Source organism: Entelurus aequoreus, linkage group LG20, assembly GCF_033978785.1.
Source record: "Entelurus aequoreus isolate RoL-2023_Sb linkage group LG20, RoL_Eaeq_v1.1, whole genome shotgun sequence".
Taxonomy (NCBI): Eukaryota; Metazoa; Chordata; class Actinopteri; order Syngnathiformes; family Syngnathidae; genus Entelurus; species Entelurus aequoreus.
This window is the reverse complement of record NC_084750.1, coordinates 35,306,963-35,334,208: the sequence shown is the minus strand read 5'-3', so window position 1 is coordinate 35,334,208 and position 27,246 is coordinate 35,306,963. Positions and strand designations below refer to the sequence as shown.

Sequence of the window (27,246 nt, the reverse complement as noted above, 5' to 3'; positions counted from 1 at the left end):
CGTTAATCTTATTTTCCCCCTTCTATCTCAGTATATCCTCTTGGCTGCCTGTCTTTGCTCTGCTGCTATTTTTAATGCACACACATGGAGAAACAAATTATTTATTCTCGCAGCTACCGGATGATCATCTAAGTGTTAAGTGAATGTTTAATGAAATTGCCAGTTCTAACTGCTCTCCTTATAAGCCAGATCATTTTGTTTTCTTAAATTGTTCTCAATTAGTTTAAGAGCACCTCGGTTAATAGCCGTCAGTTTCCTTAAGAGGCTGGGTGTTTTCTCCCTCTCTGCGTCCTTTTTAAATATTTTTCTTCTAACACTTTGTCTATTTGACTATGGGGTACTGCACTACTTGCCGTCTTTGCTTGTGTTCTGTTGCATTTTACTTAAGGAATTTTAAAGTCTGTAATAAGAAGAGGGACCATCACCAGTCACAGTTTACCATGTAAGGCCTTTTACAAGGAGAGCGTTTTAAAAGGTTTCATCTTCAAGGATGCAGTCATCTTCTGAAATTCAACCTTTCCTTTAGTCATCTGGAAGTGTTTGAACCTCAAAAATAATCAACAATTAAACAAGTTTGAGTTTATTTCTGTTCAAAGCGCTTGCATGGTATTGTATTCAGTTTCAGTAAATATGAATCAACTATCTATTCTCAAAAGAGGGGAGTTTATCATCGATATGAGGTAGGGTTCTCCCCCTTGATTGAACCAAGAAGATAGTTACATGGGAGGAGAGAATGATAATGAAGGCTCTACTTCCCATTCTACTTAAAGATTCTTGGAACCATATAAATGTAAGCTGTGAGAGCTTCTACTCGGTTGATACACCATACATGCCATCTAGTGCTCTGTTGGTAGGAGGGATTTTAAATCAAATTGTGGGTGGGAGGGAGCATATTATCTATGGCAGGGTTATGTAACTGGCGGCCGTGGGCCAAATGACACTACACCGGCCACCGAGTTCAGTTCAAAACTTGGGAGACATACATTTCTGCAGCAAATTCCTGTTGCATACAGGAACTTGGACCACTGTAAACACATTGGCAGATCCTTGCATTAACATTTTAACCTTGCTAGCAAACAACACTGGGGTCGAAACTTGTGATTTACATAACAGGCATTCCTTAAGGCACCACTTTAAGTCCTGTTCCTTTGGCAGTTACACTTTTTCTCATAATGCGATTAATGTAACTAAGGTGTTGATGTAGGCTTTTTACTTTAGAATCAGTCAGTAGTCATTTGTTCAAATTCTTTAGTTATACTAGTTGTGTTCCTCAGGGTTCCATTGCCTCTCTTTTTCATCTTTCGGGTTAATCAACTGGTGGCCTGCAAGTTTAGAAAAAAAAAAAAACTTGTGTGACTCACATTTTTGCAGCAGTTTCTTCAAAAGGCTATGTTTACAGTGTAGGACAGGGGTCGGCAACCCGCGGCTCCGGAGCCGCATGCGGCTCTTTGACCACTCTGATGCGGCTCAGCTGCATACTTGCGACCCCCCGATTTTCCCAGGAGACTTATGGATCTCAGTGCCTCTCCTAGAAAACTCCCAGGGCAAATATAATCCTATTTTCACTCTAATTACTAAATTAAGGGGGTGCCCTAATTGCACTGCAGTAATTGTCCTCTATAGCATTTACAAACAGCGTGCCAGCCCGGCCACATGTTGTATGTAGCTTTTACTTGCACACGTAGGAGACAGCAAGGCATACTTAGTCATCAGCCACACAGCTTACACTGACGGTAGCCGTATAAAACAACTTTAACACTGTTACGTTACAAATATGTGCCACACTGTGAACCCACACCAAAAAAGAATGAAAAACACATTTCTGGAGAACATCCGCACCGTAACACAACATAAACACAACACAACCATGCAGCCCTAACTCTTCCGGTCTAGATTATACACCCTCGCTACCACCAAACCCCCCCACACATCAACCCCCCTCCCCTCCCTGCGTCGGTTGAGCGGAAGAGTTAGGGCTGCATGGGATTCTGGGTATTTGTTGTGTTGTGTTTATGTTGTGTTACAGTGCAGATGTTCTCCAGAAATGTGTTTGTCATTCTTTTTTGGTGTGGGTTTAAAGTGTGGCGCATATTTGTAACGTAACAGTGTTAAAGTTGTTTTATATGGCAACCGTCAGTGTAAGCTGTGTGGCTGTTGAACTAGTACGCCTTGCTGTCACTGATACTTACGTGAGCAAGCTGAAGCTGCATTCTACATGTGGTCGAGCAGGTACACTGTTTGGGCAGGCTGTAGAGGGCGCCAAATGCAGTGCCATCACGCCATGATATTCGGGAGTCTCCCGGAAATAATGAGAGAGTTGGCAAGTATGACGCTATCAAGCGCCATTCATTCAAAACTCGCGGGCCGCATTAACATCAAATTTCCATATTAAGGTGCGTGTGTCTGAGACCCCTGGTTAACATAGCACAAAGCAATTTAAAGGCCTACTGAAACCCACTACTACCGACCACGCAGTCTGATAGTTTATATATCAATGATGAAATCTTAACATTATAACACATGCCAATACGGCCGGGTTAACTTATAAAGTGACATTTTAAATTTGCCGCTAAACTTCCGGTTCGAAACGCCTCTGAGGATGACGTATGCGTGTGACGTAGCCCGGCGAACACGGGTATGCCTTCCACATTGAAGCCGATATGAAAAAGCTCTGTTTTCATTTCATAATTCCACAGTATTCTGGACATCTGTGTTCGTGAATCTGTTTCAATCATGTTCATTGCATTATGGAGAAGGAAGCCAAGCAAGCAAAGAAGAAAGTTGTCGGTGCGAAATGGACGTATTTTTCGAACGTAGTCAGCCACAACAGTACACAGCCGGCGCTTCTTTGTTTACATTCCCGAAAGATGCAGTCAAGATGGAAGAACTCGGATAACAGAGACTCTAACCAGGAGGACTTTTGATTTGGATACACAGACGCCTGTAGGGAACTGGGACAACACAGACTCTTACCAGGATTACTTTGATTTGGATGACAAAGACGCAGACGTGCTACTGTGAGTATGCAGCTTTGGCTTTTTTTTGCGTATGTACGTAACTTTTTTAAAATATATAAGCTTTATGAACCTTGGGTTAGGTGAACGGTCTTTTGGGCTGAGTGATTGTGTGTGTTGATCATGTGTTTGAATTGTATTGGCGTGTTCTATGGAGCTAGGAGCTAGCAGAGGAGCTAGGAGCTAGCATAACACGTACCGTACCGTACGTGCGCGTCACGTACGTAACTTTTTAAAAATATATAAGCTTTATGAACCTTGGGTTAGGTGAACGGTCTTTTGGGCTGAGTGATTGTGTGTGTTGATCAGGTGTTTGAATTGTATTGGCGTGTTCTATGGAGCTAGGAGCTAGCAGAGGAGCTAGGAGCTAGCATAACAAACACGCAGGTGTTTTTATGCAGGATTAATTTGTGGCATATTAAATATAAGCCTGGTTGTGTTGTGGCTAATAGAGTATATATATGTCTTGTGTTTATTTACTGTTGTAGTCATTCCCAGCTGAATATCAGGTCACCCCCGGCTCTCACAGCATCTTCCCTATCTGAATAGCTTCAACTCCCCACTAGTCCTTCACTTGCACTTTACTCATCCACAAATCTTTCATCCTCGCTCAAATTAATGGGGAAATTGTCGCTTTCTCGGTCCGAATCTCTCTCACTTCATGCGGCCATCATTGTAAACAATAGGGAACTTTGCGTATATGTTCAACTGACTACGTCACGCTACTTCCGGTAGGGGCAAGCCTTTTTTTTATCAGATACCAAAAGTTGCAATCTTTATCGTCGTTGTTCTATACTAAATCCTTTCAGCAAAAATATGGCAATATCGCGAAATGATCAAGTATGACACATAGAATAGATCTGCTATCCCCGTTTAAATAAAAAAAATTCATTTCAGTAGGCCTTTAAGCTTTGTATGCGGTGTTTTTCATTTTAAATTTAAAAATTTTTTTTTGTGGCTCCCATTATTTTCTTTAATTTGTGAAACTTGCCAAAATGGCTCTTTGAGTGGTAAAGGTTGCCGACCCCTGGTGTAGGATGTCCAATTCCGATTTTTTGTCAAACCCAATCTTTCTATGTAGTTGTTCACATTACAAAAACTAATGTGAATACAAACTGACCCACATGCAGATGTGACGTCATGACATCACACGCGCTGTAGTGTTTACGTAAATTAACATGGCTCAAGTTTCCAGTCCTGTCACATTTGTGTCAATTTCAAGGATTTTGTGCTATCAAAGTCCACATTTTCTGAATGGAATTATTGCACGTAGAACAAAGATTAATTTTAAAATGTAAAACCTCGCAGTTTGTGGGACGTTTGCTACGATGTCTGTTTTGAAGAGCGTGTTGGCGAGCAGTGGGAGACCTAGGAGTGGTGGATCGTTGATGGGAGTTCCTAAAACAAGATTTTTGCCTGTTTTCTGCTCATTTGTCAACTATTTATTTTGCGACTGTCTATTTTGGCAAATAATTATTGTGCTTATCGCGACACTCTGGTTGGATGAATGCGACCCGAGCGTTCACACTGCAGTTTCATTACATACTGTACATACCCAATTTTTATCCACAAAGAGGCCTGGTTCGGATTTGAAAAAATCAAAATTGCACTGTTCTCATTGACATGAAAACATCCGATACAGGTTACAAATGGGCAAAAAAAATCGGAATTGACCTGCAGTGTGAACAAGGCCATATAGATAATATTTAACAAGCTTTTTGCAGCAGAAAAACACTACTGTAGAAGATGCTGGTTCTCAGGAATATATAAATGAGACTAAAGGGGAAGGAAGAAGTCTGTCCCCAGCTTTGTGGAAAGGTAGCCCCCTAAACAATTTTGATAAATATCCCTGCTTTATATGATTTATGGAGTTAAAAGTGGGAATAACAGAGGTGGTGTAATGCTGTTGAGGTGGGGCACTTTTCTCGTAATATATGGAGGACATTTGTCAAAACAATTGTACCACTTGTCACTGTGGCAAATTTGCTGTCAACCTCACATTTATCACATTGATAGTGTGCCCAATATCTCAAAGGACATCTGCAGTCTTTTCTTTTAAAGTGCAATTTTAGTTCTCAGTGTTTTAAATTTTGAAAAATACTGTGTAAAGTCATCCTGTTACATTTAAAACCTTTTGTAACCACTGTTTTAGGTGGGGAAAGCCATGTCTTCCAATGAAAGTGCAGCCTACAAAATCATGAGGTCCCTAGATGTGGACTATGTGCTGATTATTTTCGGCGGCGTCATAGGCTACTCTGGGGATGACATCAACAAGTTCCTGTGGATGGTGAGGATAGCTGAAGGGGAGCATCCAAAGGACATCAGGGTAAGTGTGAACCTGCTATCTGACCATAGTCTGCACTGTTCGAACAATTATCAAGTCGGTCAACTATTTACAGTTCAAGTTGACTCGATAACACCCCCTCTACCCTCTATTGCAGTACGGTAAACACCAGGGGTGTACTGATACATTTCACTTTCGATACAATACAGATATTGAAACCTTTAGCATTGGCGAATACTGATATTAATCTGATACGATATCAGCACGAATCATAGTACATATTTTTATTATTTTGTAGTGTGGAGTGTTAGAAAAGTTTTGTTCAAGTGAAATTACTCAGAACAATATTAGGTATGAAAAAAACACAAACTTTATTGCATAAAAGTACATCATTATTTTGTAGTGTGGAGTGTTAGAAAAGTTTTGTTCAAGTGAAATTACTTAGAACAATATTAGGTATGAAAAAACACAAACCTTATTGCATAAAGGTACATTATTATTTTGTAGTGTGGAGTGTTAGAAAAGGCTTGCTCAAGTGAGATTAATCAGAATAATGTTAGGTATGAATAACACAAACCTTATGACAGATTCATACTTTTGAAGTGGAGTGTTAATTAGTTTTTTGTCAACACCAAGTAGTCACAATAATTCATTAAATTAGGTCATAACACAGTAAATTGAATGAACCAGACATGTTTGTTACTCCATCCATCCATCGTCTTCCTCTTATCCGAGGTCGGGTCGCGGGGGCAGCAGCCTAAGCAGGGAAACCCAGACTTCCCTCTCCCCAGCCACTTTGTCCAGCTCCTCCCGGGGGATCCCGGGGCGTTCCCAGGCCATAGTCTTCCCAACGTGTCCTGGGTCTTCCCCGCGGCCTCCTACCGGTCGGACGTGCCCTAAACACCTCCCTAGGGAGGCGTTCGGGTGGCATCCTGACCAGATGCCCGAACCACCTCATCTGGCTCCTCTCGATGTGGAGGAGCAGCGGCTTTACTTTGAGCTCCCCCCGGATGGCAGAGCTTCTCACCCTATTTCTAAGGGAGAGCCCCACCACCCGGCGGAGGAAACTCATTTCGGCCGCTTGTACCCGTGATCTTGTCCTTTCGGTCATTACCCAAAGCTCATGACCATAGGTGAGGATGGGAACGTAGATCGACCGGTAAATTGAGAGCTTTGCCTTCCGGCTCAGCTCCTTCTTCACCACAACGGATCGATACAGCGTCCGCATTACTGAAGACGCCGCACCGATCCGCCTGTCGATCTCACGATCCACTCTTCCCTCACTCGTGAACAAGACTCCAAGGTACTTGAACTCCTCCACTTGGGGCAGGGTCTCCTCCGCAACCCGGAGATGGCACTCCACCCTTTTCCGGGCGAGAACCATGGACTCGGACTTGGAGGTGCTGATTCTCATCCCAGTCGCTTCACACTCGGCTGCGAACCGATCTAGTGAGAGCTGAAGATCCTGGCCAGATGAAGCCATCAGGACCACATCATCTGCAAAAAGCAGAGACCTAATCCTGCAGCCACCAAACCAGATCCCCTCAACGCCTTGACTGCGCCTAGAAATTCTGTCCATAAAAGTTATGAACAGAATCGGTGACAAAGGGCAGCCTTGGCGGAGTCCAACCCTCACTGAAAACGTGTCCGACTTACTGCCGGCAATGCGGACCAAACTCTGGCACTGATCATACAGGGAGCGGACCGCCACAATCAGACAGTCCGATACCCCATACTCTCTGAGCACTCCCCACAGGACTTCCCGAGGGACACGGTCGAATGCCTTCTCCAAGTCCACAAAACACATGTAGACTGGTTGGGCAAACTCCCATGCACCCTCAAGGGTCCACAGTTCCACGACCAGGACGAAAACCACACTGTTCCTCCTGAATCCGAGGTTCGACTATCCGGCGTAGCCTCCTCTCCAGCACACCTGAATAGACCTTACCGGGAAGGCTGAGGAGTGTGATCCCACGACAGTTAGAACACACCCTCCGGTTCCCCTTCTTAAAGAGAGGAACCACCACCATGTTTGTTACTGATACTCTTTAATAGGTTTCTTTTTGCTTTGGAGTCTTTATATATGCAAGTCATATTCAATGAATAATTATTTTATACGTTTTTTTTGTAGACTGCAATATTGTTTAATTAGGACAAGTTTTTTGTATGTTTGTGTGCTTAGCTGATTTGCAGCTGCTAGCTCATAGTATACAGTATAGCCTACCATGTTCACCTTTTGGAAATGCTCTCACTAAAATACAATAAAATATAACAATGATGTGCTTATCAGAGGACATTTAAATGTTAACTAACAGGACTGCTTGTATCAAAGCTCATATTCAAGATTTTAAATGCAAGCCTTGTTTTCTTGCTGATATCGGACCGAGACACCCCTAGTAAACACAATTTTAGTGTTTCTATGGTAAATGGTCTCTTAATATCCAACCAGTAGCATCCCACTTTAAAGAACCTTCAGTCATGCATTATGGGTAACGCTTCAATTTGTTTCCATTTTAAAGTTGGTTTTCCCAACTGTCCTGTCTTGACACCCAGTCGGGATGTAGTTTCCATTAAACATTCACCAAGCTGTTCCTCCACTCCACTTTTTTCACTCTTTCCCTTGAGTGGAATCCATCTTCAAGTCATTGCATTTTAGTTATTTCCCTAGTCATGCTGTCATTGTGACAGGGCTAAATCCTCGCCCGGTGAACCATCTCAGGTCAACTAACAGCTCATCTTCAGTGCGTGGCAGACAGAACTATAATGGATTTGTGTGACTGGCATTTTTCACTGTTCACTGGTATCAAGGCTTTTAGAATAAAGGTTGTTTCTTCTAAGTCAAAACCCAGCTCCCTGTATGTCTTTGAGATGCTTTTATTTCATATGGGATTTCATATTGATTCTGAAATGTGTTTACAAATCAGAATTTTATTTCTCTGAGAGAGTACAAAAAAATTGCAGCAAGAAATGTCTGATACACACCTTCGGCTCTTTAGTAGTTCCACAAAGGGTGGATGTGTGGTCTATGTGTTATTATAACATTTAACTTTGTCCAAACTCTGTATCTTTCAGGAGAGTGACTACTTCACTCCTCAGGGAGAGTTCAGAGTGGACAAGGACGGTTCGCCGACTTTGCTCAACTGCCTCATGTACAAGATGTCCTATTACCGATTTGGTGAAATGCAGGTGAGTGGAGCAGTGCTAACTAATTCTGTGTTTTGCATACGAAGTATGAAATCAATAAAATTTTGTGCTGTCAAACTATATATATTTTTTATCACATGAATCACAGGTTATTACTGGACTCGCATAATTTAAATTACTTTAAAAAAAAAATTCAACCCAAATTCATGCAATTTGCTGCCACTCTTGTTTGTTTCATCACTGCTGCGTCCTCCAAATAAAATTATTTTTCAGGGCACCTCTCTAACCTACACATTTCGGATGTCTGCTATTTAGTGGGATTCCGCAATTTTTTTAGCCAAAGTGGTATTTATTTTTTTTACATTTCCGTATAAAACCGCTTACTACAGCTGAGAGTACAGTAGACACTACCTGACTTGTTCATGCTTTCCGGTGTACCACCTTGGCTCTAAGCAGCCAGCCAGCTAGCCACAATAGTAGGCCTAGTGCAGCCTGCGCTAATTGGGGTGTCCACTCTGTCTAAATGTATTTTATTATTTTATTCTAACAGGCGGACCAACCCTCTAGCAGGGACAACCACTATTGTTACATGAAGCCATACTCTCGTTTATGGCGGCGTCAGAGTGGTGTTGTTTTCGGAGCTGGCGAAGCTAGGCTAAGCTAGCCTGCATGTGAAGTGATGAAAAATCAAAGAGTGAATGCTTTGGTAAAAAACAATTTCAGTTTGGACTGCGTTGCAGGTTAACTTGAGAGGCGGTAAAGAGCATGAAAGTAGTCAGTAGATCGAGAAATGCAGGCAATGTCTTTGTAGCAACATTAGTGCTGTATTAACACACATCCTGTTTCATGAATTGCTTGCATTCAAAATGACGTCATATCCGGCCAACGTCCGGCTCATTGAATACGCGTGGTGGTCAAGCCAGTGTCTATGCTTGTATTGTTTTCGGCTGTACGAACTTTTTAAATCACGAAAAGGATAAAAGGTTCCTCAGAGTTCCTCGAGAGGTTTTCAAGAATGACAGAGAGAGTAAGATTTTATGAAAAGAGACGACAAAAGTACCACAAACCTGCGGTACAAGGGAGCAGAGCCGAAGAATGCACAAGTTTGCAGTGACCACTCCGTTAAAGTTTTGTTTGTTATACTTTTGACGTTTAGTTTTTCACGTTTAAGTATTGTCTTGATATAATTTGTATTTCTTAAGACACATTTATATATACAGTATAATATAGGCCCCTTGTACTCTGCGCGCTATACAAGAGCCATTGTAGCTTGGTTGACTGCCACTGGTTTTCACTTCCCGTAAGAAATCACTTGTCGGAATACAAGCAATACATTGCTGATGACCAGTACTCTAAATATTGTGTCTCATGATTTTAATCATGATTTAAATTACTAAACCCACTAATTTCTACTAGATCTAGCGCTGCATATTAATTAAATCCTAAAAATCCCTATAAAGTATATACATGAATTCATTAAGATTAAATGTAGTAAAAAGCTTCATGTTATAATTGAACAAACAAACTTGTAGCAGATACCATGAATGCAATCTTACATCCATGACTTTACTAAGTGATTCACTAGCTCAACAAAATATTTGAGTTTTTACAATTATGGTATTTTTTTTCTCCCAAATATAGCCATCATATGTCATGTAGTCATCAAATGTATTTACAGCCATGAAGTGAAGATATTTTATCAAACCCAACAAAACACTAATGAAATAAACGATAGACATTTTGGAATGGCTCGTATTGATATGGTGTAGATATCTCAACAAAAACAATGAACAGAAGAAATAAACAATGGATGCTGTATTACATTCTTGGAAGGGCTAATATTGATATGGTAAATATATTTTCTTAACAAAAACAATGAACTATTAATGCTGTGGTACAATCATGAAAAATAAGTAAGTTTTTTTGCATTTTTACGGAAATCTAAGATAAGGTAATATCTCCAACTTCAGAGGCGATTTGCGATGTTGCCTCCTTGAACCTCAGCTGATATTTTTCAATATTTTTGTTTTATTTTTATTTTTTTTACCTCACTGGGATCTCTGTTAACAGTTTATCCACTGTAAAATTTTGCTCCTTCCTCGTCTGTCTTCTCACCAGCAATAAAAAAAAAAAAAGAGAACAATACAATCTAAGGGTCCTTTAGGTATGCACGTTGCATTCATAAGTCACTTTGACTTGGTTTATATGGTAAGGACGTGACGTATGTGTGCACATTTCTCCGCCAGGTGAGATCAATAAAGTACATATGTAAAAGTGTGTGTGCGAAAGTTTTTATAGGTAAGGATATTTCTGTATACGCACACATTTTGGGTTTCTGGCACACAAAGATTTATTCAGAATTCCACACAAAATTTTAAAGATGAAGCCAATATTACATTTTTGTCCTAATAACATTTGCCTGTCTTTCTCAATCAACATTTCTATGTCTTTGATCAGTTTCACATCTTGAGGGGAGGTTGGGACTCGTTAGCAACTCAGACTTTTTCCTTCCGGGCATTGTGATACACTTCATATACTTTATACAGATAATAAGTCACAGTGGTGTGTAAGAATCAGAACTTTTCTCATCCCAGAAGAGGTCGTACTGGCTGTGTTTTAAGCAGCTTTATAGACAATAACGAGAGGGCTGACAGGTTGAAAAATGTAGAGGTGGCTCGGGAATCCCTGCGGTGTGATGGGAGTTGGGAGGAAAAGATTTGAAAGATTTCCTGATGATTTGTGCTACAGTGACTGCAGGTGTGTGGCAAAGGCAAGAGTAGAGTGATCCTCCTTGTCAGCTGACATGACTGTTGTAGCTGCAGACAGGCTTGCAGGTCAATTAAATAAATGCACTTGCAGCCAAGAGATCTGACAAAAACAAATGGCAAGCATTGTACAGTAAAGTTTATAAAGAAATTATTATTAATAATTTCTTTATAAACTTTCAAATATTGATTAAACTGTCTTACTATTTTGGCAGAAAGCAAATACAGGTGAATTACAATATATTTGAAAAGTTAATTTGTTTCAGTAGTTCATGCCAAAAAGTGACATTTGCATCTATATTTAGATTGTTTTAAGAATGTATTTAATTTCTTAATGATGTTAATTATAGCTCACAGTTAATAAAAGCCCAAAATACAGTGTCTCTTAACATTTAAAAAAATGTCTAAGTTCAATAATGTACTTGTATCAACTTTAAAGCTTTAAAGTAGTCAGTGTACACCTTGCGATAGTATATATCGGTTCGGATCTATGCTCGTGCTTTTGTTAGCGCAGTCAGACTGTGGATGTTGGGCACAGCACTGTTATTGCGAAGGCTGGAAGTGTGCTGCTGTTTTTGAGGGCGCTTGACGACTGTCATGTTTTTAAGTGGAGATGACTCGAGGCTGTTTTAAAAATAAACAAAAGTGCCTCAATTTACGGCTGCCGTCCTGTCTGTACATTGTACTGGCATCTGTGGTCTTGGCCACAACAACACAAACAGATGAGATGTGTTGCAGGTGTATGGGTCGTCCTGGCTAGCTAATATTAACTTCGTAGGTTGTCCGCAGACTTGGTCAGTGTTTCAAGTGGCCATTTCGACTTTGGGACCGCTCATTCATCCTCCAAACACTCAACCCCAGACACATGATTTCCCCAGGCAAATTTTCCTTCTTCACAATTATCTTGTTGCTATGCACATTGAAAATAAAGGCTAGTCTATTCTATTAATTTCACTCACATTTATGTGAATTTCCGTGTTTAACAGTAGATTTCATTTTTATTAGCTAATTCTATGATTCCTTCATGGAAATCATAGGGCCCTACTTTAGCTCACGATGCTCAGAACTACATGTTCACGTCCAAACGGATTAGTAACACAAAAAAAAAGCGTATAACCCAAGCAAAACACGCACTCCGAACCATGTCAGGTCAACCGAGTGGTTTGTATTTTTTTCATCAACTGTTCAATCCCTAGTTCACTGTGAGGCGTACTCACTTTTCAGACAGTAATGTAAAGCTTCTGCTTTAGAGGCTGAACTTTGACTCGGTAGAACAGGGTGCGTGTGCTTTACAAGAAGAAGGTCCTGGGTTTGGCGTTCAGGCTTGTCACTCACTCTGTCTCGCCAACATGTACATACAGAGAGAGAGCGTGTGCACACATACAAAAGCAGTCCAAACAATTTGCAGTCATGTTGTTATATGTATTAGTTATGTACGTACTTTGTGTAAGTCATCCCGTTCTAAAAGCCGTAAGTGGACGGAATATGATGCTTAAAATGAAAAGCAAAAATTAGCGTCCTCTAGGCATCTGTGTAATGTTGCAAACATCCACTTTAATGTACAAACATGCAGCTTTTCTGCCTGTGGTGCTTAAATTCTTCTGACATTTTACTCTGCCCATCTTTTAGTTGGACTTCCGAACGCCCCCCGGTTTCGACCGTACACGCAATGCAGAGATTGGCAACAAGGATATTAAATTCAAGCACCTGGAGGAGGCCTTCACCTCGGAGCACTGGCTGGTTAGAATCTACAAGGTGAAGAACCTGGGCAACAGAGAGCCACTGGATCACAAGCTTCGCAGCATTGTGCCCAAACAGAAGTACACCTCCAAGAAGGTAATTGTCCTGTCTTTGTCCTCTCTTACATAAATCATGCCCAGGTACCTGTGATCATTCTAAAAAGTTCCAGTACAGAAGTTGCACCAAACATTCTGCTGTAATGCTTTCTTCTGCACTCACAGTGGCATATATTTATTTGGTTTATTACTGTCATGGTGGTTTTACTAATTTAGGTAACCAACATATTAGTCACTATAACAGATCGTTATTTATTTTTTCTTGGCTGTACAGTCACTTGTTACTACATAAGGAGTTTAAAAATATATATACAGGTATATATATATACATTTTAATTAACAAAAAAAATGCACACAATCGGTGGTGCAGAATTACACAAACTAGTTTCCTAGAGGTTATTAATTAGCTTAACCACTAAACTTAAACTAGAAAGTGGGGTGACATTTTAGTGGCAATATGCATTTTGGCATGAGTAACATGTAAGGTAGTAACAGTTTAAAGGCCTACTGAAATTACATTTTTTTTATTTACAGGGATAGCAGATCTATTCTGTGTGTCATACTTGATCATTTCGCGATATTGCCATATTTTTGCTGAAAGGATTTAGTATAGAACAACGACGATAAAGATTGCAACTTTTGGTATCTGATAAAAAAAGGCTTGCCCCTACCGGAAGTAGCGTGACGTAGTCAATTGAACATATACGCAAAGTTCCCTATTGTTTACAATGATGGCCGCATGAAGTGAGAGAGATTCGGACCGAGAAAGCGACAATTTCCCCATTAATTTGAGCGAGGATGAAAGATTTGTGGATGAGTAAAGTGCAAGTGAAGGACTAGTGGGGAGTGGATGCAATTCAGATAGGGAAGATGCTGTGAGAGCCGGGGGTGACCTGATATTCAGCTGCGAATATAGATAAACACAAGACATATATATACTCTATTAGCCACAACACAACCAGGCTTATATTTAATATGCCACAAATTAATCCTGCATAAAAACACCTGCGTGTTTGTTATGCTAGCTCCTAGCTCCTATGCTAGCTCCTAGCTCCATATAAGCCGCCAATCCAATTCAAACACCTGCACAACACACACAATCACTCAGCCCAAAAGACCGTTCACCTAACCCAAGGTTCATAAAGCTTATATATTTAAACAAAGTTACGTACGTGACGCGCACGTACGTGCAAGCGATCAAATGTTTGGAAGCCAAAGCTGCATACTCACGGTAGCACGTCTGCGTCTTTGTCATCCAAATCAAAGTAATCCTGGTAAGAGTCTGTGTTGTCCCAGTTCTCTACAGGCGTCTGGCAAGCGATCAAATGTTTGGAAGCGCAGCTGCTACTCACGGTACCTGATATTCAGCTGGGAATGACTAAAACAGTAAATAAACACAAGACATATATATACTCTATTAGCCACAACACAACCAGGCTTATATTTAATATGCCACAAATTAATCCTGCATAAAAACACCTAGGTGTTTATGCTAGCTCCTAGCTCCTCTGCTAGCTCCTAGCTCCATAGAACACGCCAATACAATTCAAACACCTGATCAACACACACAATCACTCAGCCCAAAAGACCGTTCACCTAACCCAAGGTTCATAAAGCTTATATATTTAAACAAAGTTACGTACGTGACGCGCACGTACGTGCAAGCGATCAAATGTTTGGAAGCCAAAGCTGCATACTCACGGTAGCACGTCTGCGTCTTTGTCATCCAAATCAAAGTAATCCTGGTAAGAGTCTGTGTTGTCCCAGTTCTCTACAGGCGTCTGTGTATCGAAGTCAAAAGTCCTCCTGGTTAGAGTCTCTGTTATCCGAGTTCTTCGATCTTGACTGCATCTTTCGGGAATGTAAACAATGAAACACCGGCTCTGTTGTGTTGCTGCTGACTTCCTTCGCAAAATACGTCCGCTTTGCACCGAGAACTTTCTTCTTTGCTTGCTCAGCTTCTTTCTCCATAATGCAATGAACATAATTGCAACAGATTCACCAACACAGATGTCCAGAATACATCCAGAATGAGATGAAAACAGCTATTTCGTATTGGCTTCAATGTGGAAGCCATACCTGTGTTCTACTGGCTACGTCACGCGCATACGTCATCCTCAGAGGCGTTTCGAACCGGAAGTTCCCCGGGACATTTAAAATTGCACTTTATAAGTCAACCCGGCCATATTGGCAATGTTAAGATTTCATCATTGATATATAAACTAACAGACTGCGTGGTCGGTAGTAGTGGGTTTCAGTAGGCCTTTAATGTATTGTGCTCATTAACTGAAAAGACCAGACCAAACAGGCATAGTATACTATAATATCTTATTTTATCTCACCACTTACAATCGATGATCAAGCTGTCTTCGACTAAGGATTTTCATAGTCAAATCTGATTTGTTAAATTTTGCCCTTAGTCGACGAGCAGTCAAATCTATGGCTTTTTTGCCTTGTTTTTACGAGCAAAATAAACCCTTTGTGATAATGCAGTGTATGCTGACTCTTTATTAGGTGTCAGTAATGTCACATGGATGTAGAACAAGTTGCTATATGGTGATTATTCCAAAGTTGATTAAAGATACTACTAAAAGGAAAAAACTTGGACTTAGACAAACTTCACTGATCCTTAAGGGAAATGTTTGGTACAGGAGCTCAATTACAAGAGAAAAGGAAAGGATAACTAAACTCTTTCAAGGTCACAAAAAGAGAAATAAATAATATTTACAATGTAGTATAATGACAATACAAAAAAAGGTACATTGGTACATTGGGACAGCTTATCATGAGATAAATTATAATTAAATACACTATAAACAAAGGAAGGTACAGAAACATTAAAGCAGAAACAGAATAAAGGAGTTCTTGTACCCTACACTGTGTGAGAAAAGCAAAGAATGCATTATTTTATTAAAGTGAACAAAACAAAGATCTCGTTTGCGACTTTTTCACCATAAAAAAGGCTAAACCACTCCGATACACAAAAACACTGTAGAGATTAGATAGTTTAGTGAGGTCCTCTGTTTTGGTGCTGCGCCATGAAGACATTCAACTTGACCAAAGTAAAGTAAAAGTCCAAAGTTTCCATAGGTGAACACCTCCGGGGCAAGGCGTGACAGCTGTGCGTCCCGACGAGCCCTTTTGTAGAAACATCCTCCCGACACTATTAGTAAAATATTTGTGTGTGCAGACAGTTTTTAAAGAGTAAGAGAAATGAAGGTGTACAACACGGCCAGCTGTTTTTAGACTTGTCACACCAGTAAGCGTAGACCACACTGATGAAGGCTTACCTGAAACCTGAATGAACATTTAATTGTGTAAAATTGGTTAAATATGTGTATAAGCAGTATATGCCAATATTTATTTTAGACAAATATTTTTAAACTTATTTTAAATAAATTACTACATTAATAAACATGTTTTAGTGATGTGCTAATCACATACTAACATATATTTTTAACATGTACATTACAGGCTAGAGTCTACACCCTAGATTTTGAGCCTTATTAGAAAAGCACTCTCAGAATGCACCAGTCACTCTGATAGCTTTAAAGAGTGCGCTACCACATTTACCTTTCGATGTGAGTTTGCTCCCTGCTTGGAGCGGTGGCAGTATGGGAATATCGATAACACAGCGCAGGGCCGCTACACTCGTGTACACTACTGCAAAGCACAGTAACATAGATTTTGTGACGTTATTTAATCAAAACAAGGCATTACAGTGGAACCCATTTCAGTCAATGCCCCTCAGAATGGCTGACTGACGTCAACATAAGTGGTTGTAGACAAAACCTAAACCGATTTCTTGCGCATTGTAACTTTCGCCAAAAATATAAGAATGTGTGATGATAAAGCATTTTATAAATTACGGCAGTTTTTTATTAATTGTGTTATATATATAGGGATGTCATTGTCATGGATTTGAATGAATTAATGAATGAATGAATGATCTTTATTGTCATTGTGCATGTACAGGTACAGGTCCAACGAAATTTAGATTGCTTCCCTGAGGTGCTTTGCATTTTTTTTAAAAGAAGAAACCACACAATATACAAAAACAACACAATATGCAATATACAATGTGGCCTAAGACCACTCTAGGAGGCAATGTAAAAGAAAACGAGACAGTAAAAAGTATAAAGTGACTAGAGAGGAGTAATGCTGAATCCCAGTGTGTTAAGGGGGTGGGAGTCAGCATTTCCTACCTCCTATGCTGTGCAGGCTTTTTATTGTGGATTAATTGTGTGAATAAATATGATAAATATTGTCCAGTTGGCATGTAATCGCTGATTATACAGTCCCGGATCGTGATTGACCGGTGGCTTCCTCATGTTGCACGTGAGGGAGTATTTGTTTTTTTTTGTTTTTTTACAATTTAGCTGCGTTTAGTGCAGTTATGGCCCGGGGGTAGAAACTGTTCCTGAGTCTATTTGTGCGGGTTCGCATGGTTCTGAAACGTCTGCCGGAAGGCAGCCGATCGAAGTGGCTGTTGCCGGGGTGGGCTGGGTCCTTGAGTATGTTGGCTGCCTTCTTCAGGCAGCGGGAGTTATACAGTTCTTCCAGGGAGGGGAGGGGGCACCCGATGATTTTTTGGGCCGAGTTAACGACCCTCTGGAGAGCTTTCCTCTCTGCTGCTGTGCAGCTGCAGAACCATACGCAGATGCAGTATGTGAGAATGCTCTCCAGAGCACACAGCAGATCCTGTCTCAGGTGGAGATTCCTGAGTACTCTCAAGAAGTAGAGCCTCTGCTGTGCCCTCTTGACGATGGCCGTGGTGTTGGTCCTCCAGGACAGGTCCTCATCCAGGTGAACTCCCAGGAAGCGTAGGGATGAGACTCTTTCCACACAGCCCCCGTCGATGTACAGGGGCTGTATGGTAGTTTTTCTCCTCCTGCTGTCCAAGATCACTTCCTGGGTCTTGAGCTGGTTCAGCTTCAGGTTGTTCACCCTGCTCAACACTGCCAGCTGCTCCACCTCGTCCCGGTATGCCGTCTCGTCGACCCCAGAGATGCAGCCCACCACCGTTGTGTCATCGGCAAACTTTATGTTGTGATTGCCGGGGTGGGTGGCTGTGAAGTCGTGGGTGTAGAGTGAGTAGAGCAGGGGGCTCAGCACGCAGCCCTGAGGTGAGCCGGTGCTGAGGGCTGTGGAGGTGTGGGTACCCATCCTCACCCTCTGATGGCGGTCAGTCAGGAAGTCTTTAATCCAGAGACAGGTGGGGTTGGATATTCCGAGGTCTGCTAGCTTGGTCACCAGTCTGTCAGGTAAGATGGTATTAAATGCAGAGCTGAAGTCTACAAAGAGCAGCCGTACATAGCTCCCCCCCCCCTCCATGTGGGACATGGCGGAGTGGAGAGCCGTAGCGATGGCGTCCTCCGTAGACCGGTTGGCTCGGTAGGCAAACTGATGGGGGTCCAATGCGGGCGGTAGGGATGAGAGGATGTGGGTCCGGACCAGTTTCTCGAAACACTTCATTGTGATGGAAGTGAGTGCCACTGGCCGGTAGTCGTTCAGACAGCTGACAGTGTTTTTCTTTTTGGGGACCGGGATGATGGTGGAGGTTTTCAGGCAGGATGGGACGGTGGCCTGGGACAGAGACCGGTTGAAGATGTCGGTGAGGACACCAGCCAGCTGATCAGCGCAGTCTCTCAGCACCCGTCCGGAGACGCCGTCCGGTCCCGCAGCCTTCCTCGGGTTCACGGCTTTCAGTGTGCGTCTGACCTCGTGTTCCGTCACTGAAAGGGTGAGGCTGCTGTGGTCTGCCGAGTGAGGTGTGACTGCTGATTGAGGTGTGGCTGTTGGGTGAGGTGTTGCTACTGAGTGAAGTGTGACTGCTTCCGATGGTGTTACCTCAAAGCGAGCGTAGAAGGAGTTCAGCTCCTCTGCCAGCCGGGGGTCTCCCCTGCCGGCCGGGAGGTTGCTGGGCCTGTAGTTGGTCATGTGCTGGACCCCCTGCCATACCCTCCTGGAGTCGTTGCTTTGGAAGCAGTCCTCAATCTTCGTTTTGTAGTCCTCCTTAGCCTCCCTGATACCACGCTTCAGGCTGGCTCTGGCAGTGCTGTAGAGCTCCCTGTCGCCAGATCTGAACGCGGTGTCCCTCTCCCTCAGCAGCCTCTGCACCTCTCTCGTCATCCATGGCTTTGTGTTGGAATAGACTCGGACGCACTTATCCACAGTAACAGAGTCTGTGCAGTGTTTTATGTAGCCCAGTACTCCTGATGTGTATTTCTCCAGGTCCTCGTCTACAAAGACCTCCCACGCAGTGGTGTCAAAGCAGCTTTTCAGTGGCACCTTCAGGCCAGGTTTTGATGGACTTTGTTGTGGTGGTGTATGCTGGGATGAGTAGCAGGGATGTGTGGTCTGACTGGCCCATGTGTGCTAAAGGTTAAGCTCTGTAGCCCAGTTTAATATTTGAGTAAACCTTGTCCAGTGTGTTTTTGCCTCTTGTGGCACATTTTACATGCTGGTGTAGTTTGGGGAGCACTACCTTCAGATTAGCATGGTTAAAGTCTCCTGCGATGATATGAGCAGCCTCCGGATACATGCTTTTATGCTACTTATTCCGATAAAATGTATCCATGGGTGAGATCGGCCAATTTTGATGACATGCATTAACTGTACATTTTTCCGTAAATAATTTTCTTTTATTAAATACAATTGTTTGAGCTAAATAAAGTCAATACCACACACTAACTTAACAAAATTTAAAAAAAGAAAAATCTATTACTCATTTAAATCCTTTTTGCTTTCAAAATGCATCCTGTGTCCAGGAAATTATAATTTTAGTTTGTAAAAAACAACAAAGGCTTTTGAAAAAATAAGATATTGATCTATCTCATCACACTTGTATCGATCATATGCTGTATCGACAATTCTGACACACCAATATAGTTGTTGAAATATATTATCCTTTCTCAAACTGTTATTAATATACTTGTGTATTTCCTGTTAATAACTGCTTACTTCTTGATGCAATGTGGTTCTATCTACACTTCTTCAACTTAACTAAGCATATATTATTGGTTTTGTTTAAATCTAGCTTAGTGGTTATTTTAGCTATTAGCGTATCAACATGTTTAGCCTCATTCTCCAGTGATAATACTTGATATTAAGAAGTGTATAAATGATTAACTTAAGGGGAGTTACTCCCTATTGTGTATGGAGACACATGATTAGTTGACAGCCAGGGGACTAAAAATAAATACAATAGCCAGAGGGGATTTGCGTTTGTGATCAGCATTTATAGACATTAAATGGCAATGGTCATCACATACTTTATAAAAATAAAAATAAAACTTTTATCAAGAAAATCAGCAGATACTGATCGATGGTCTGTAGATAGGCACATCTCTAATTTTATATTGTCATCTACCAGAGCTGCTGGCCTATTTTGTATGTCTCGTCTGCAATGGTAATACAGCTTTCATCCATTTTAAAATCTTTCTTCAAGTGGATATAACCTAAAAAAATGTGTGCATTTTAATTACTATAGAAGGGTTGCATATTTTGTCACATCCATTTTTCTTCGCAGCTTAATTCACACAATGGTCAAGCATTCTGAGCGAAGCATTATAACAAGTGAGTGTTTAGTTAGAGCAGAAAATTACGTATTGCTGTTCTGTCCTTGGGTGTTAGTCTTTCAAATGGAGAGATAGGAAATAGCTTTCATTTAGTCCCGAAAGAAGTGACTCATAGAGGTAGTAATTAAGTCAGAAAAAACGAAATTGCATCGAAGGAAATGGCTCTTAAAAATATCACTTCCATCATCTTGTGGAATACAGTTAGACTGCTTGTGTCTGCAGGGATCACTTTGTTAAATGTTTGTTTGAACATTTGATTTGTTTGAGAAACATTCTGTGATGCAATCAAGTTTAGTCTCTACAATATTAGTAGTGTTTGATAGCAGAACTAAATTTAAAGAAAGGACAATAGATGGCATTAGTTGTTTGTTGTTTTATGGTTGCAATGCCTAAATAAATCTACAAATATCTACCTGGTTGTGCAAATAAACTAAGGTCATGTTAAGTCCTAGAAATAAATATTGTGAATGTTGGTCCAATACACCGCATTCATTGTCTTTCTCGATTTTCGTAACAGTAACTAAAAGCTTAGTTTCTGTGCAAGAAAGCCAAGTGCTTTATTTGACACAGATGACCACATTGTAGTGTATTTGGTGAGATTTGTTAGCATCAAGAAAATATCCTTAATAGTATTAATAAACCAGATGAATAAATCTCTCGTAGGCTCAATATCTAGTAAGCTTGATATCGATAGCAAAGATTCATGCTGAACAACAGGGACATATACAGCTAAATAATGAGACAAGGTATACTTGTCTTATAAAAACAACTACAGACATGAATTGTAGATGAGACTAATATTTGGAGCAGGAAAACTGCAAACAAACGTATCCTTTTTCTAATTAGCGTCAGGATCACAGCAGCACGGCACTCGTTATAGCAATCAAATATATTACTTAGCAATGCACAAATAAATCCAATTTATGCTTAATTTGTGGACCCCTCGGATGTACAGACATGATGTGCCTCCAATCTTCTTCTCGAAATACTGTGTCAAATGAAGTGAGGGAGCAGTAACCTCTTAGTGATGATAAATGGTTTAAATCTTTTTAGAATATATTTTTAAGGGTGTAAAAATCCACTCTATCCCATTTATAAAACAAAAATAAAAAAATAAAAATGATATGTATATAAATAAATAAATACATTCTGTGATCACTTTTATATTTGCCTCTAAACATTTCAAAATAAGCCTGAATCTGCACTGATTCAGGTAAATAAACTGTAGCCTAATGGGGCTTAGACCATTGCCTGAAATCCGAAAGTGCCCGGATGTGCCTCAAGGTCACCCGATTGCAACCCACCTATAGTCAAATAAAAGTTAAAACTGCCCTTTTATTTTGAAGTGAACATTTTTTTTGTAAAAACACCAATTTGTTGAACCAGGACACAATCAGCTGGTGGACTTGAAGCTGGTTTACTGTATTAGTAATGCAGAATGTGTGATGCAACTCTTTGACTCGTTAATAAGTATGATGTACAACCATGGTTTTTTTCCTCATCTCCACACAGACCGCCAAGACTGTATTAGTAATGCAGAATGTGTGATGCAACTCTTTGACTCGTTAATAAGTATGATGTACAACCATGGTTTTTTTCCTCATCTCCACACAGACCGCCAAGAGGAAGCGAGGCTACGTCAAGAACAAACTGGTCCTGAAAAAAGGCAAGAAACTCCCCAAAAAATAACGATGACGAACTGTCTTAGGAAAAACAAATGAAAAGCGAAGAAACCTCTTGACAAACAATGAAGAACACCGGGGGCGATCATGTGGCCCTTGAGCTCAAGCGTTTTTCTCATTCGAGCGCCCCCGAGTGGCGAGGAAGGTGAAGTGTCAAATTCTGGCTCACTCCAGAATCGTTGTCCATTTTTATCTTGGGGGACATTTTGTCTTGCTTATTTTCTCCAATGTTTTGTTTTTCTTCCCTTTTTTTTTGACTTTGTACTTGAATGTGTGGCAAGGCATCGGGCTGCTCTGTTGGTTTTTGTCGATTAAACATTTTTTTTGTGTTACGTGAAAGATCTGATTATGAGTGTGGGTAAGAAAACGGACGACGTGTAGGAATAATTGCACCAAAGAGCCATCGACTTGACCTTGCTCCATGGCACACTCATTAACGAGTGAGGAGGCGCTCGGGATTCGTTCCTGACACGTGTACACGCACGAGCGTATGCGGTATGGAGGAACGTCACTGTCTATGAGCACACCTGTTTGAATTAACCTCTTTAACTCATTTACAAACCAATTGACCCAATATATATGTAAAGAAAATGAGTATAATATATTGGAGTATTGCGCTGATTTTGAAATATGCAGTTTTTTCTTCAAAATTTATTTTTTTCCCGGTGTTTTTTTGTATGACAGCAAGAACGGTGAATGCAATAATTATTGTACTGAGGGCCTTGAGATTTTTCTTCATGGATTGAATGAATGTGAATTTTTTCAACGCCGTCCATCGCCGCCCGCATTAATAGCTTAGATTGTACGTTTTTGCTGCTGGAGCGTTTGAAAAGTTGTGCTGTTATTCCATTAGGCCTCCCCTCCTGCAGGGGGAGCTCTCTAGTTTGCGTAAGCAAGCCTAGTGCCTCTTTGCTGTTTGTCATCGTCTCCGTATTTTCCGTCTTCCTCTATGGGATTGTCGTTTAGCCCGCAGCAGGTGGGACACGGAGGTGGAAGTGGTCCATTAAAGTCCACCGTGACGGGCACCCAAACTGCAAATACTCAATACTTTTTGAGTTTAATATAATTCTGTCTTTGCCTTCATTTTAATAGGGACAAACGTGAAACACGCAGAGTAACAGAAGTGTGTCCTACTGCATACTGCTTACAAGCAGCATGTTCTGGTTCATGCACTGCAGTGTTGGCGCCACACTGGAAACAAGAAAATAGACTAGAAATTTACGATCGTGCGTCAAGTGGTTGTAATCGCATGCATAATGTATACAAATTAAGTTATAATTTAATGACAGTGCTTTTAATTCATTCATAATTTGATGAGAAATAATTAAGTCATGTGTTTATGACAGGCGTGTCCAAAGTGGAACTTGGCATATTTCTTAAAGCAAATGCTAAACAAAAAAGAAAATGCTTCAAATTGAAAAGAAAGCTATGTTTTGTCACCTACAAAGTTTTAACACATCTACCTTGTTTAAAAATATCAGAAAAATATTTTATTTTCAGCTTGCGAACCGCGGCATTATGAATATACACAATGTTTATGATGGTCTTTATTTAACATGACAAACTCTGACTGATCATGTTTTTTGATGCATTTTCTGCATTGAAGATGCTAAAACCCATCCAATACAGGTAAATAATATACATACATATATATATATATATATATATATATATATATATATATATATATATATATATATATATATATATATATATATATATATATATATATATATATATATATATATATATATATATATATATATATAACGCCTCCTTGTACGACATGGCAGGGCTATAAAAAATTAGCTTTGGGCTAAAAATGTCCTTTGGTCACTCCACTGAAGATGTGCGACTTTTAACTGAAATCATGTCAAAACATAAGTTTTTTGTATTGTACAAGCAACAATCTGAGTTAAATTATGTTAGAATATTACAAGAATGAAGCAGACGTTCTGTGTTAGCTTGTCATTTAACAGGAATAAGGTCGTAAATGTGTGATTAACAGTATGCAAATATTTTAAATTTCGACAGGGACGTTATGTTACAATTAAAAAAATAATAAATAATTTATGAGAAACCAGAAATATTGGAAACATTTAGTCAACATTTTGGAAATATGCTGAGTCAATAAAAAAAGTATATTCATACTTTGCACTTCCCTTGCTAAAAAAAAAATGGCATGGTATTTCAACGGGCTCTGCGGCATGAATTAAGTCACAATGTCTAAAAAAAAAAGAATTGCAACCAAAAAGCTGAATCAAAGTGGACATATTACGAGATCAATGCAAAGAATGATGTGGTATTTTTTCGTTATGGTCAAAAATCTGGAATAAAGTCAGAATGTTGTGACTGAAAGAGCACAAATTAAGTTACAGTTTTTAAAGAGATTATTTGCCCTAAAAAGTAAAGAATAAAAATCAAAACGACAAAAATAACTGGCAGAATCAAGTCAAAATGGTACAATACATATTATTTCTAATTTTAAAAAAAAGTAGAAATGTTATGGCATTAATGTTAAACTTGTTAAAGTAAAATGTTCACAAAAATCTACGTTTTAAATTGATTTCTTAACCTTTTTTGTCATAAAATTGACTTTTTCATCATTCTTAACTTTCCCTTGTAAACGCAAACTTTGTCATTGTTTTTTATTGACTTACAACAGTTTGTTGTTTTACTTTGGGGTTTTTTTCAGTGTGGCACTGACTTGTTACTATGTTGTCGTTTGAGTAACAGCGAGCTTCAACAGCCATGCAAGTATCACATTCATGTCTTAAAAAGCTTTCTTTTTCTTGGTTGCTTTTACATGTTCAGTGCTGAAAAATGCCTAAAAAGGTTAAATGAATAAAGTTGCAAGTTGAAGGGCTTGGCTAAAAGGGTGTGTAACAAGGACACAGCTGTAATGACCAGTAAGCTTTTACTTTGAAAAGTTTGTCACGTCTTAAGATGAACACTTCGTCCAAATGTTTTGTTTTCACCCTTTTTGTCTGTTTTTAGGCTGCAAACATCAAGTCAGTCAATGTGTTTGCATCCAGGAGTGCAAGCCAAGCCTTAATGTGACGTCACCTTCCTAACATCCTGTCTTTGCCTTTATTTTGTTTTCATTTGCTATTCTGTCCAGGTTAGTAACGAAACTAAACAAAGTCCTTCCTTCATTTTTGGTTTCTCAGTGCTGTCTGTTCTTGACATGTTTTACTTTCTCTTTTTGTTGGTTTGTGGTTTGATGCAATCTGTCTTTGTGGCTTTTTTTCTCCTTTTCCCTTTCAGCGTTTACACTGTTCAGTCATCTTGAAATACACACCCAAATTAAATCACCTGTGTTGTTATTCAAGTGCAGCTTGGACAATAGTAAGAGTGTCCGCCAGGGGGCAGCATTGACCCTGTCATCAAGACCTTGGGATGACTGAACACATCACTGGTGAGCACATTGTCAACATTGGGATTCATGTTAATTTTTGCACTATTGCTATTTAACGCGACTTAAAAATGTTGCCTTGACAATAAGTTAAGTTCTATTTCAAGTTAAAGTGCTGTAAATTTAACAGAAAATGTAAGATTATTTAAATAAGACTGGGGAAAAAAGCAGAAATAAGGGTGCAATATTAAAATTAATGGCCACATTTCTCTACTGTCATTAATGTTTAAACTTTTCCCACTCCAGAAATGTATTTAAAAAATGGTTAAATAGTTTCAGTGCTTAGTTGGTTTTTTTATTTGCCCTTGCTTAATGACTTAACTCCCTTTTTACTTAGATTTTGTTCCTCATGAAATGTACTTTTTAGTAAAATAATATATAACCTTTTAAAAATCCCCAACTTACTTTGCGCACTATTACCCCAAAATGACTACGTTTTCCAGCGAAATCTCAACCTTATTTAAAACTAGTGCTTTATTCATGTCCTATTTCAATGTTATTAGTACAGAGACGACCAGAGTGACTGTTACGGCCTGCAGCCAAGTTTTTAACTAAAGCATTAAAATAAGAGTGGGCATGTGTGTATTGTGAGAAAAAAATTAAAATGTTGACACTAATAACACAGAGCATATATCAGCCACAGACAGTGGGTATGGAAAGTATTCAGACACCTTGAAAAAAGTTTTATTTCCCGATTAATGTACACTCAGCAATCCATCTTAACAGAAAATAAATGTATACACTTTTAGAAAATGTATTTAAAATCAAATCACATAAATATTTAGACCCTTTGCTCAATACTTTGTTGATGCACCTTTGGCAGAAATTACAGCCTCAAATATTTTTGAATACAATGTCACAAGCTTGGCACACCTATCTTTGACAGTTTGGCCCATTCCTCTTTGCAGCACCTCTCAAGCTCCACCAGGTTAGATGGGAAGTCAACACATTTACAATACATTGCTGCATTCATCTTTCCCTCTATCTTGAAAACCATCCCCACAGCGTGATGCTGCCGCCACCATGCTTCACTGTAGGGATGGTATTGGCCTGGTGATGAGCGGTGCCTGGTTTCCTCCAAACATGACACCTGGCATTCACGCCAAAGAGTTAAATCTTTGTCTCATCAGACCAGAGAATTTTGTTTCTCATGGTCTTTCAGGTTCAATTTGGCAAACGTTTTACTTAAAAATGGCTTCCGTGTGGCCACAGGCCTGATAGGTGATTTGTTCTTCTAGAAGGTTCTTGTCTGTCCAGAGGAATGCTCTTTTTCTTGACTAGACTAAGATGAATGCAACAATGTACAGAGACATCCTGGATGAAAACAGTTTCCCATCCAACCTGATGGCGCTTGAGAGGTGCTTTCTAAGATAGGTGTGCCAAGCTTGTGGCATCTTATTCAACTAAAGTATTGGTCTAAGTACTTGCATACATGTGATTTGTTTGATTTTTGATTTTAAATACATTTGCTTAAAGTGTATGCTTTATTCCTCAATGCACACTCAGCAGAGTGTACATTGAGGAATACAATCAGCAGAGTGTACATTGAGGAATACAATCAGCAGA

At 40.0% G+C, this 27,246-nt stretch overlaps 1 protein-coding gene across 1 annotated transcript in view; it reads left to right on the top strand.

Annotated features, from left to right (window-relative positions):
* stt3b (STT3 oligosaccharyltransferase complex catalytic subunit B) overlaps window positions 1-22,597 on the top strand; it is a 128,760-nt gene extending 106,163 nt beyond the window's left edge. Inside the window, exons 13-16 of the mRNA XM_062030022.1 lie at window positions 5,167-5,340; window positions 8,371-8,484; window positions 12,837-13,043; window positions 22,198-22,597. Coding sequence (XP_061886006.1) covers window positions 5,167-5,340; window positions 8,371-8,484; window positions 12,837-13,043; window positions 22,198-22,272 — 570 coding nt within the window. The 3' untranslated portion in view covers window positions 22,273-22,597. The remainder of the gene's footprint in view (window positions 1-5,166; window positions 5,341-8,370; window positions 8,485-12,836; window positions 13,044-22,197) is intronic.
* The last annotated feature ends 4,649 nt before the right edge of the window (window positions 22,598-27,246 follow it).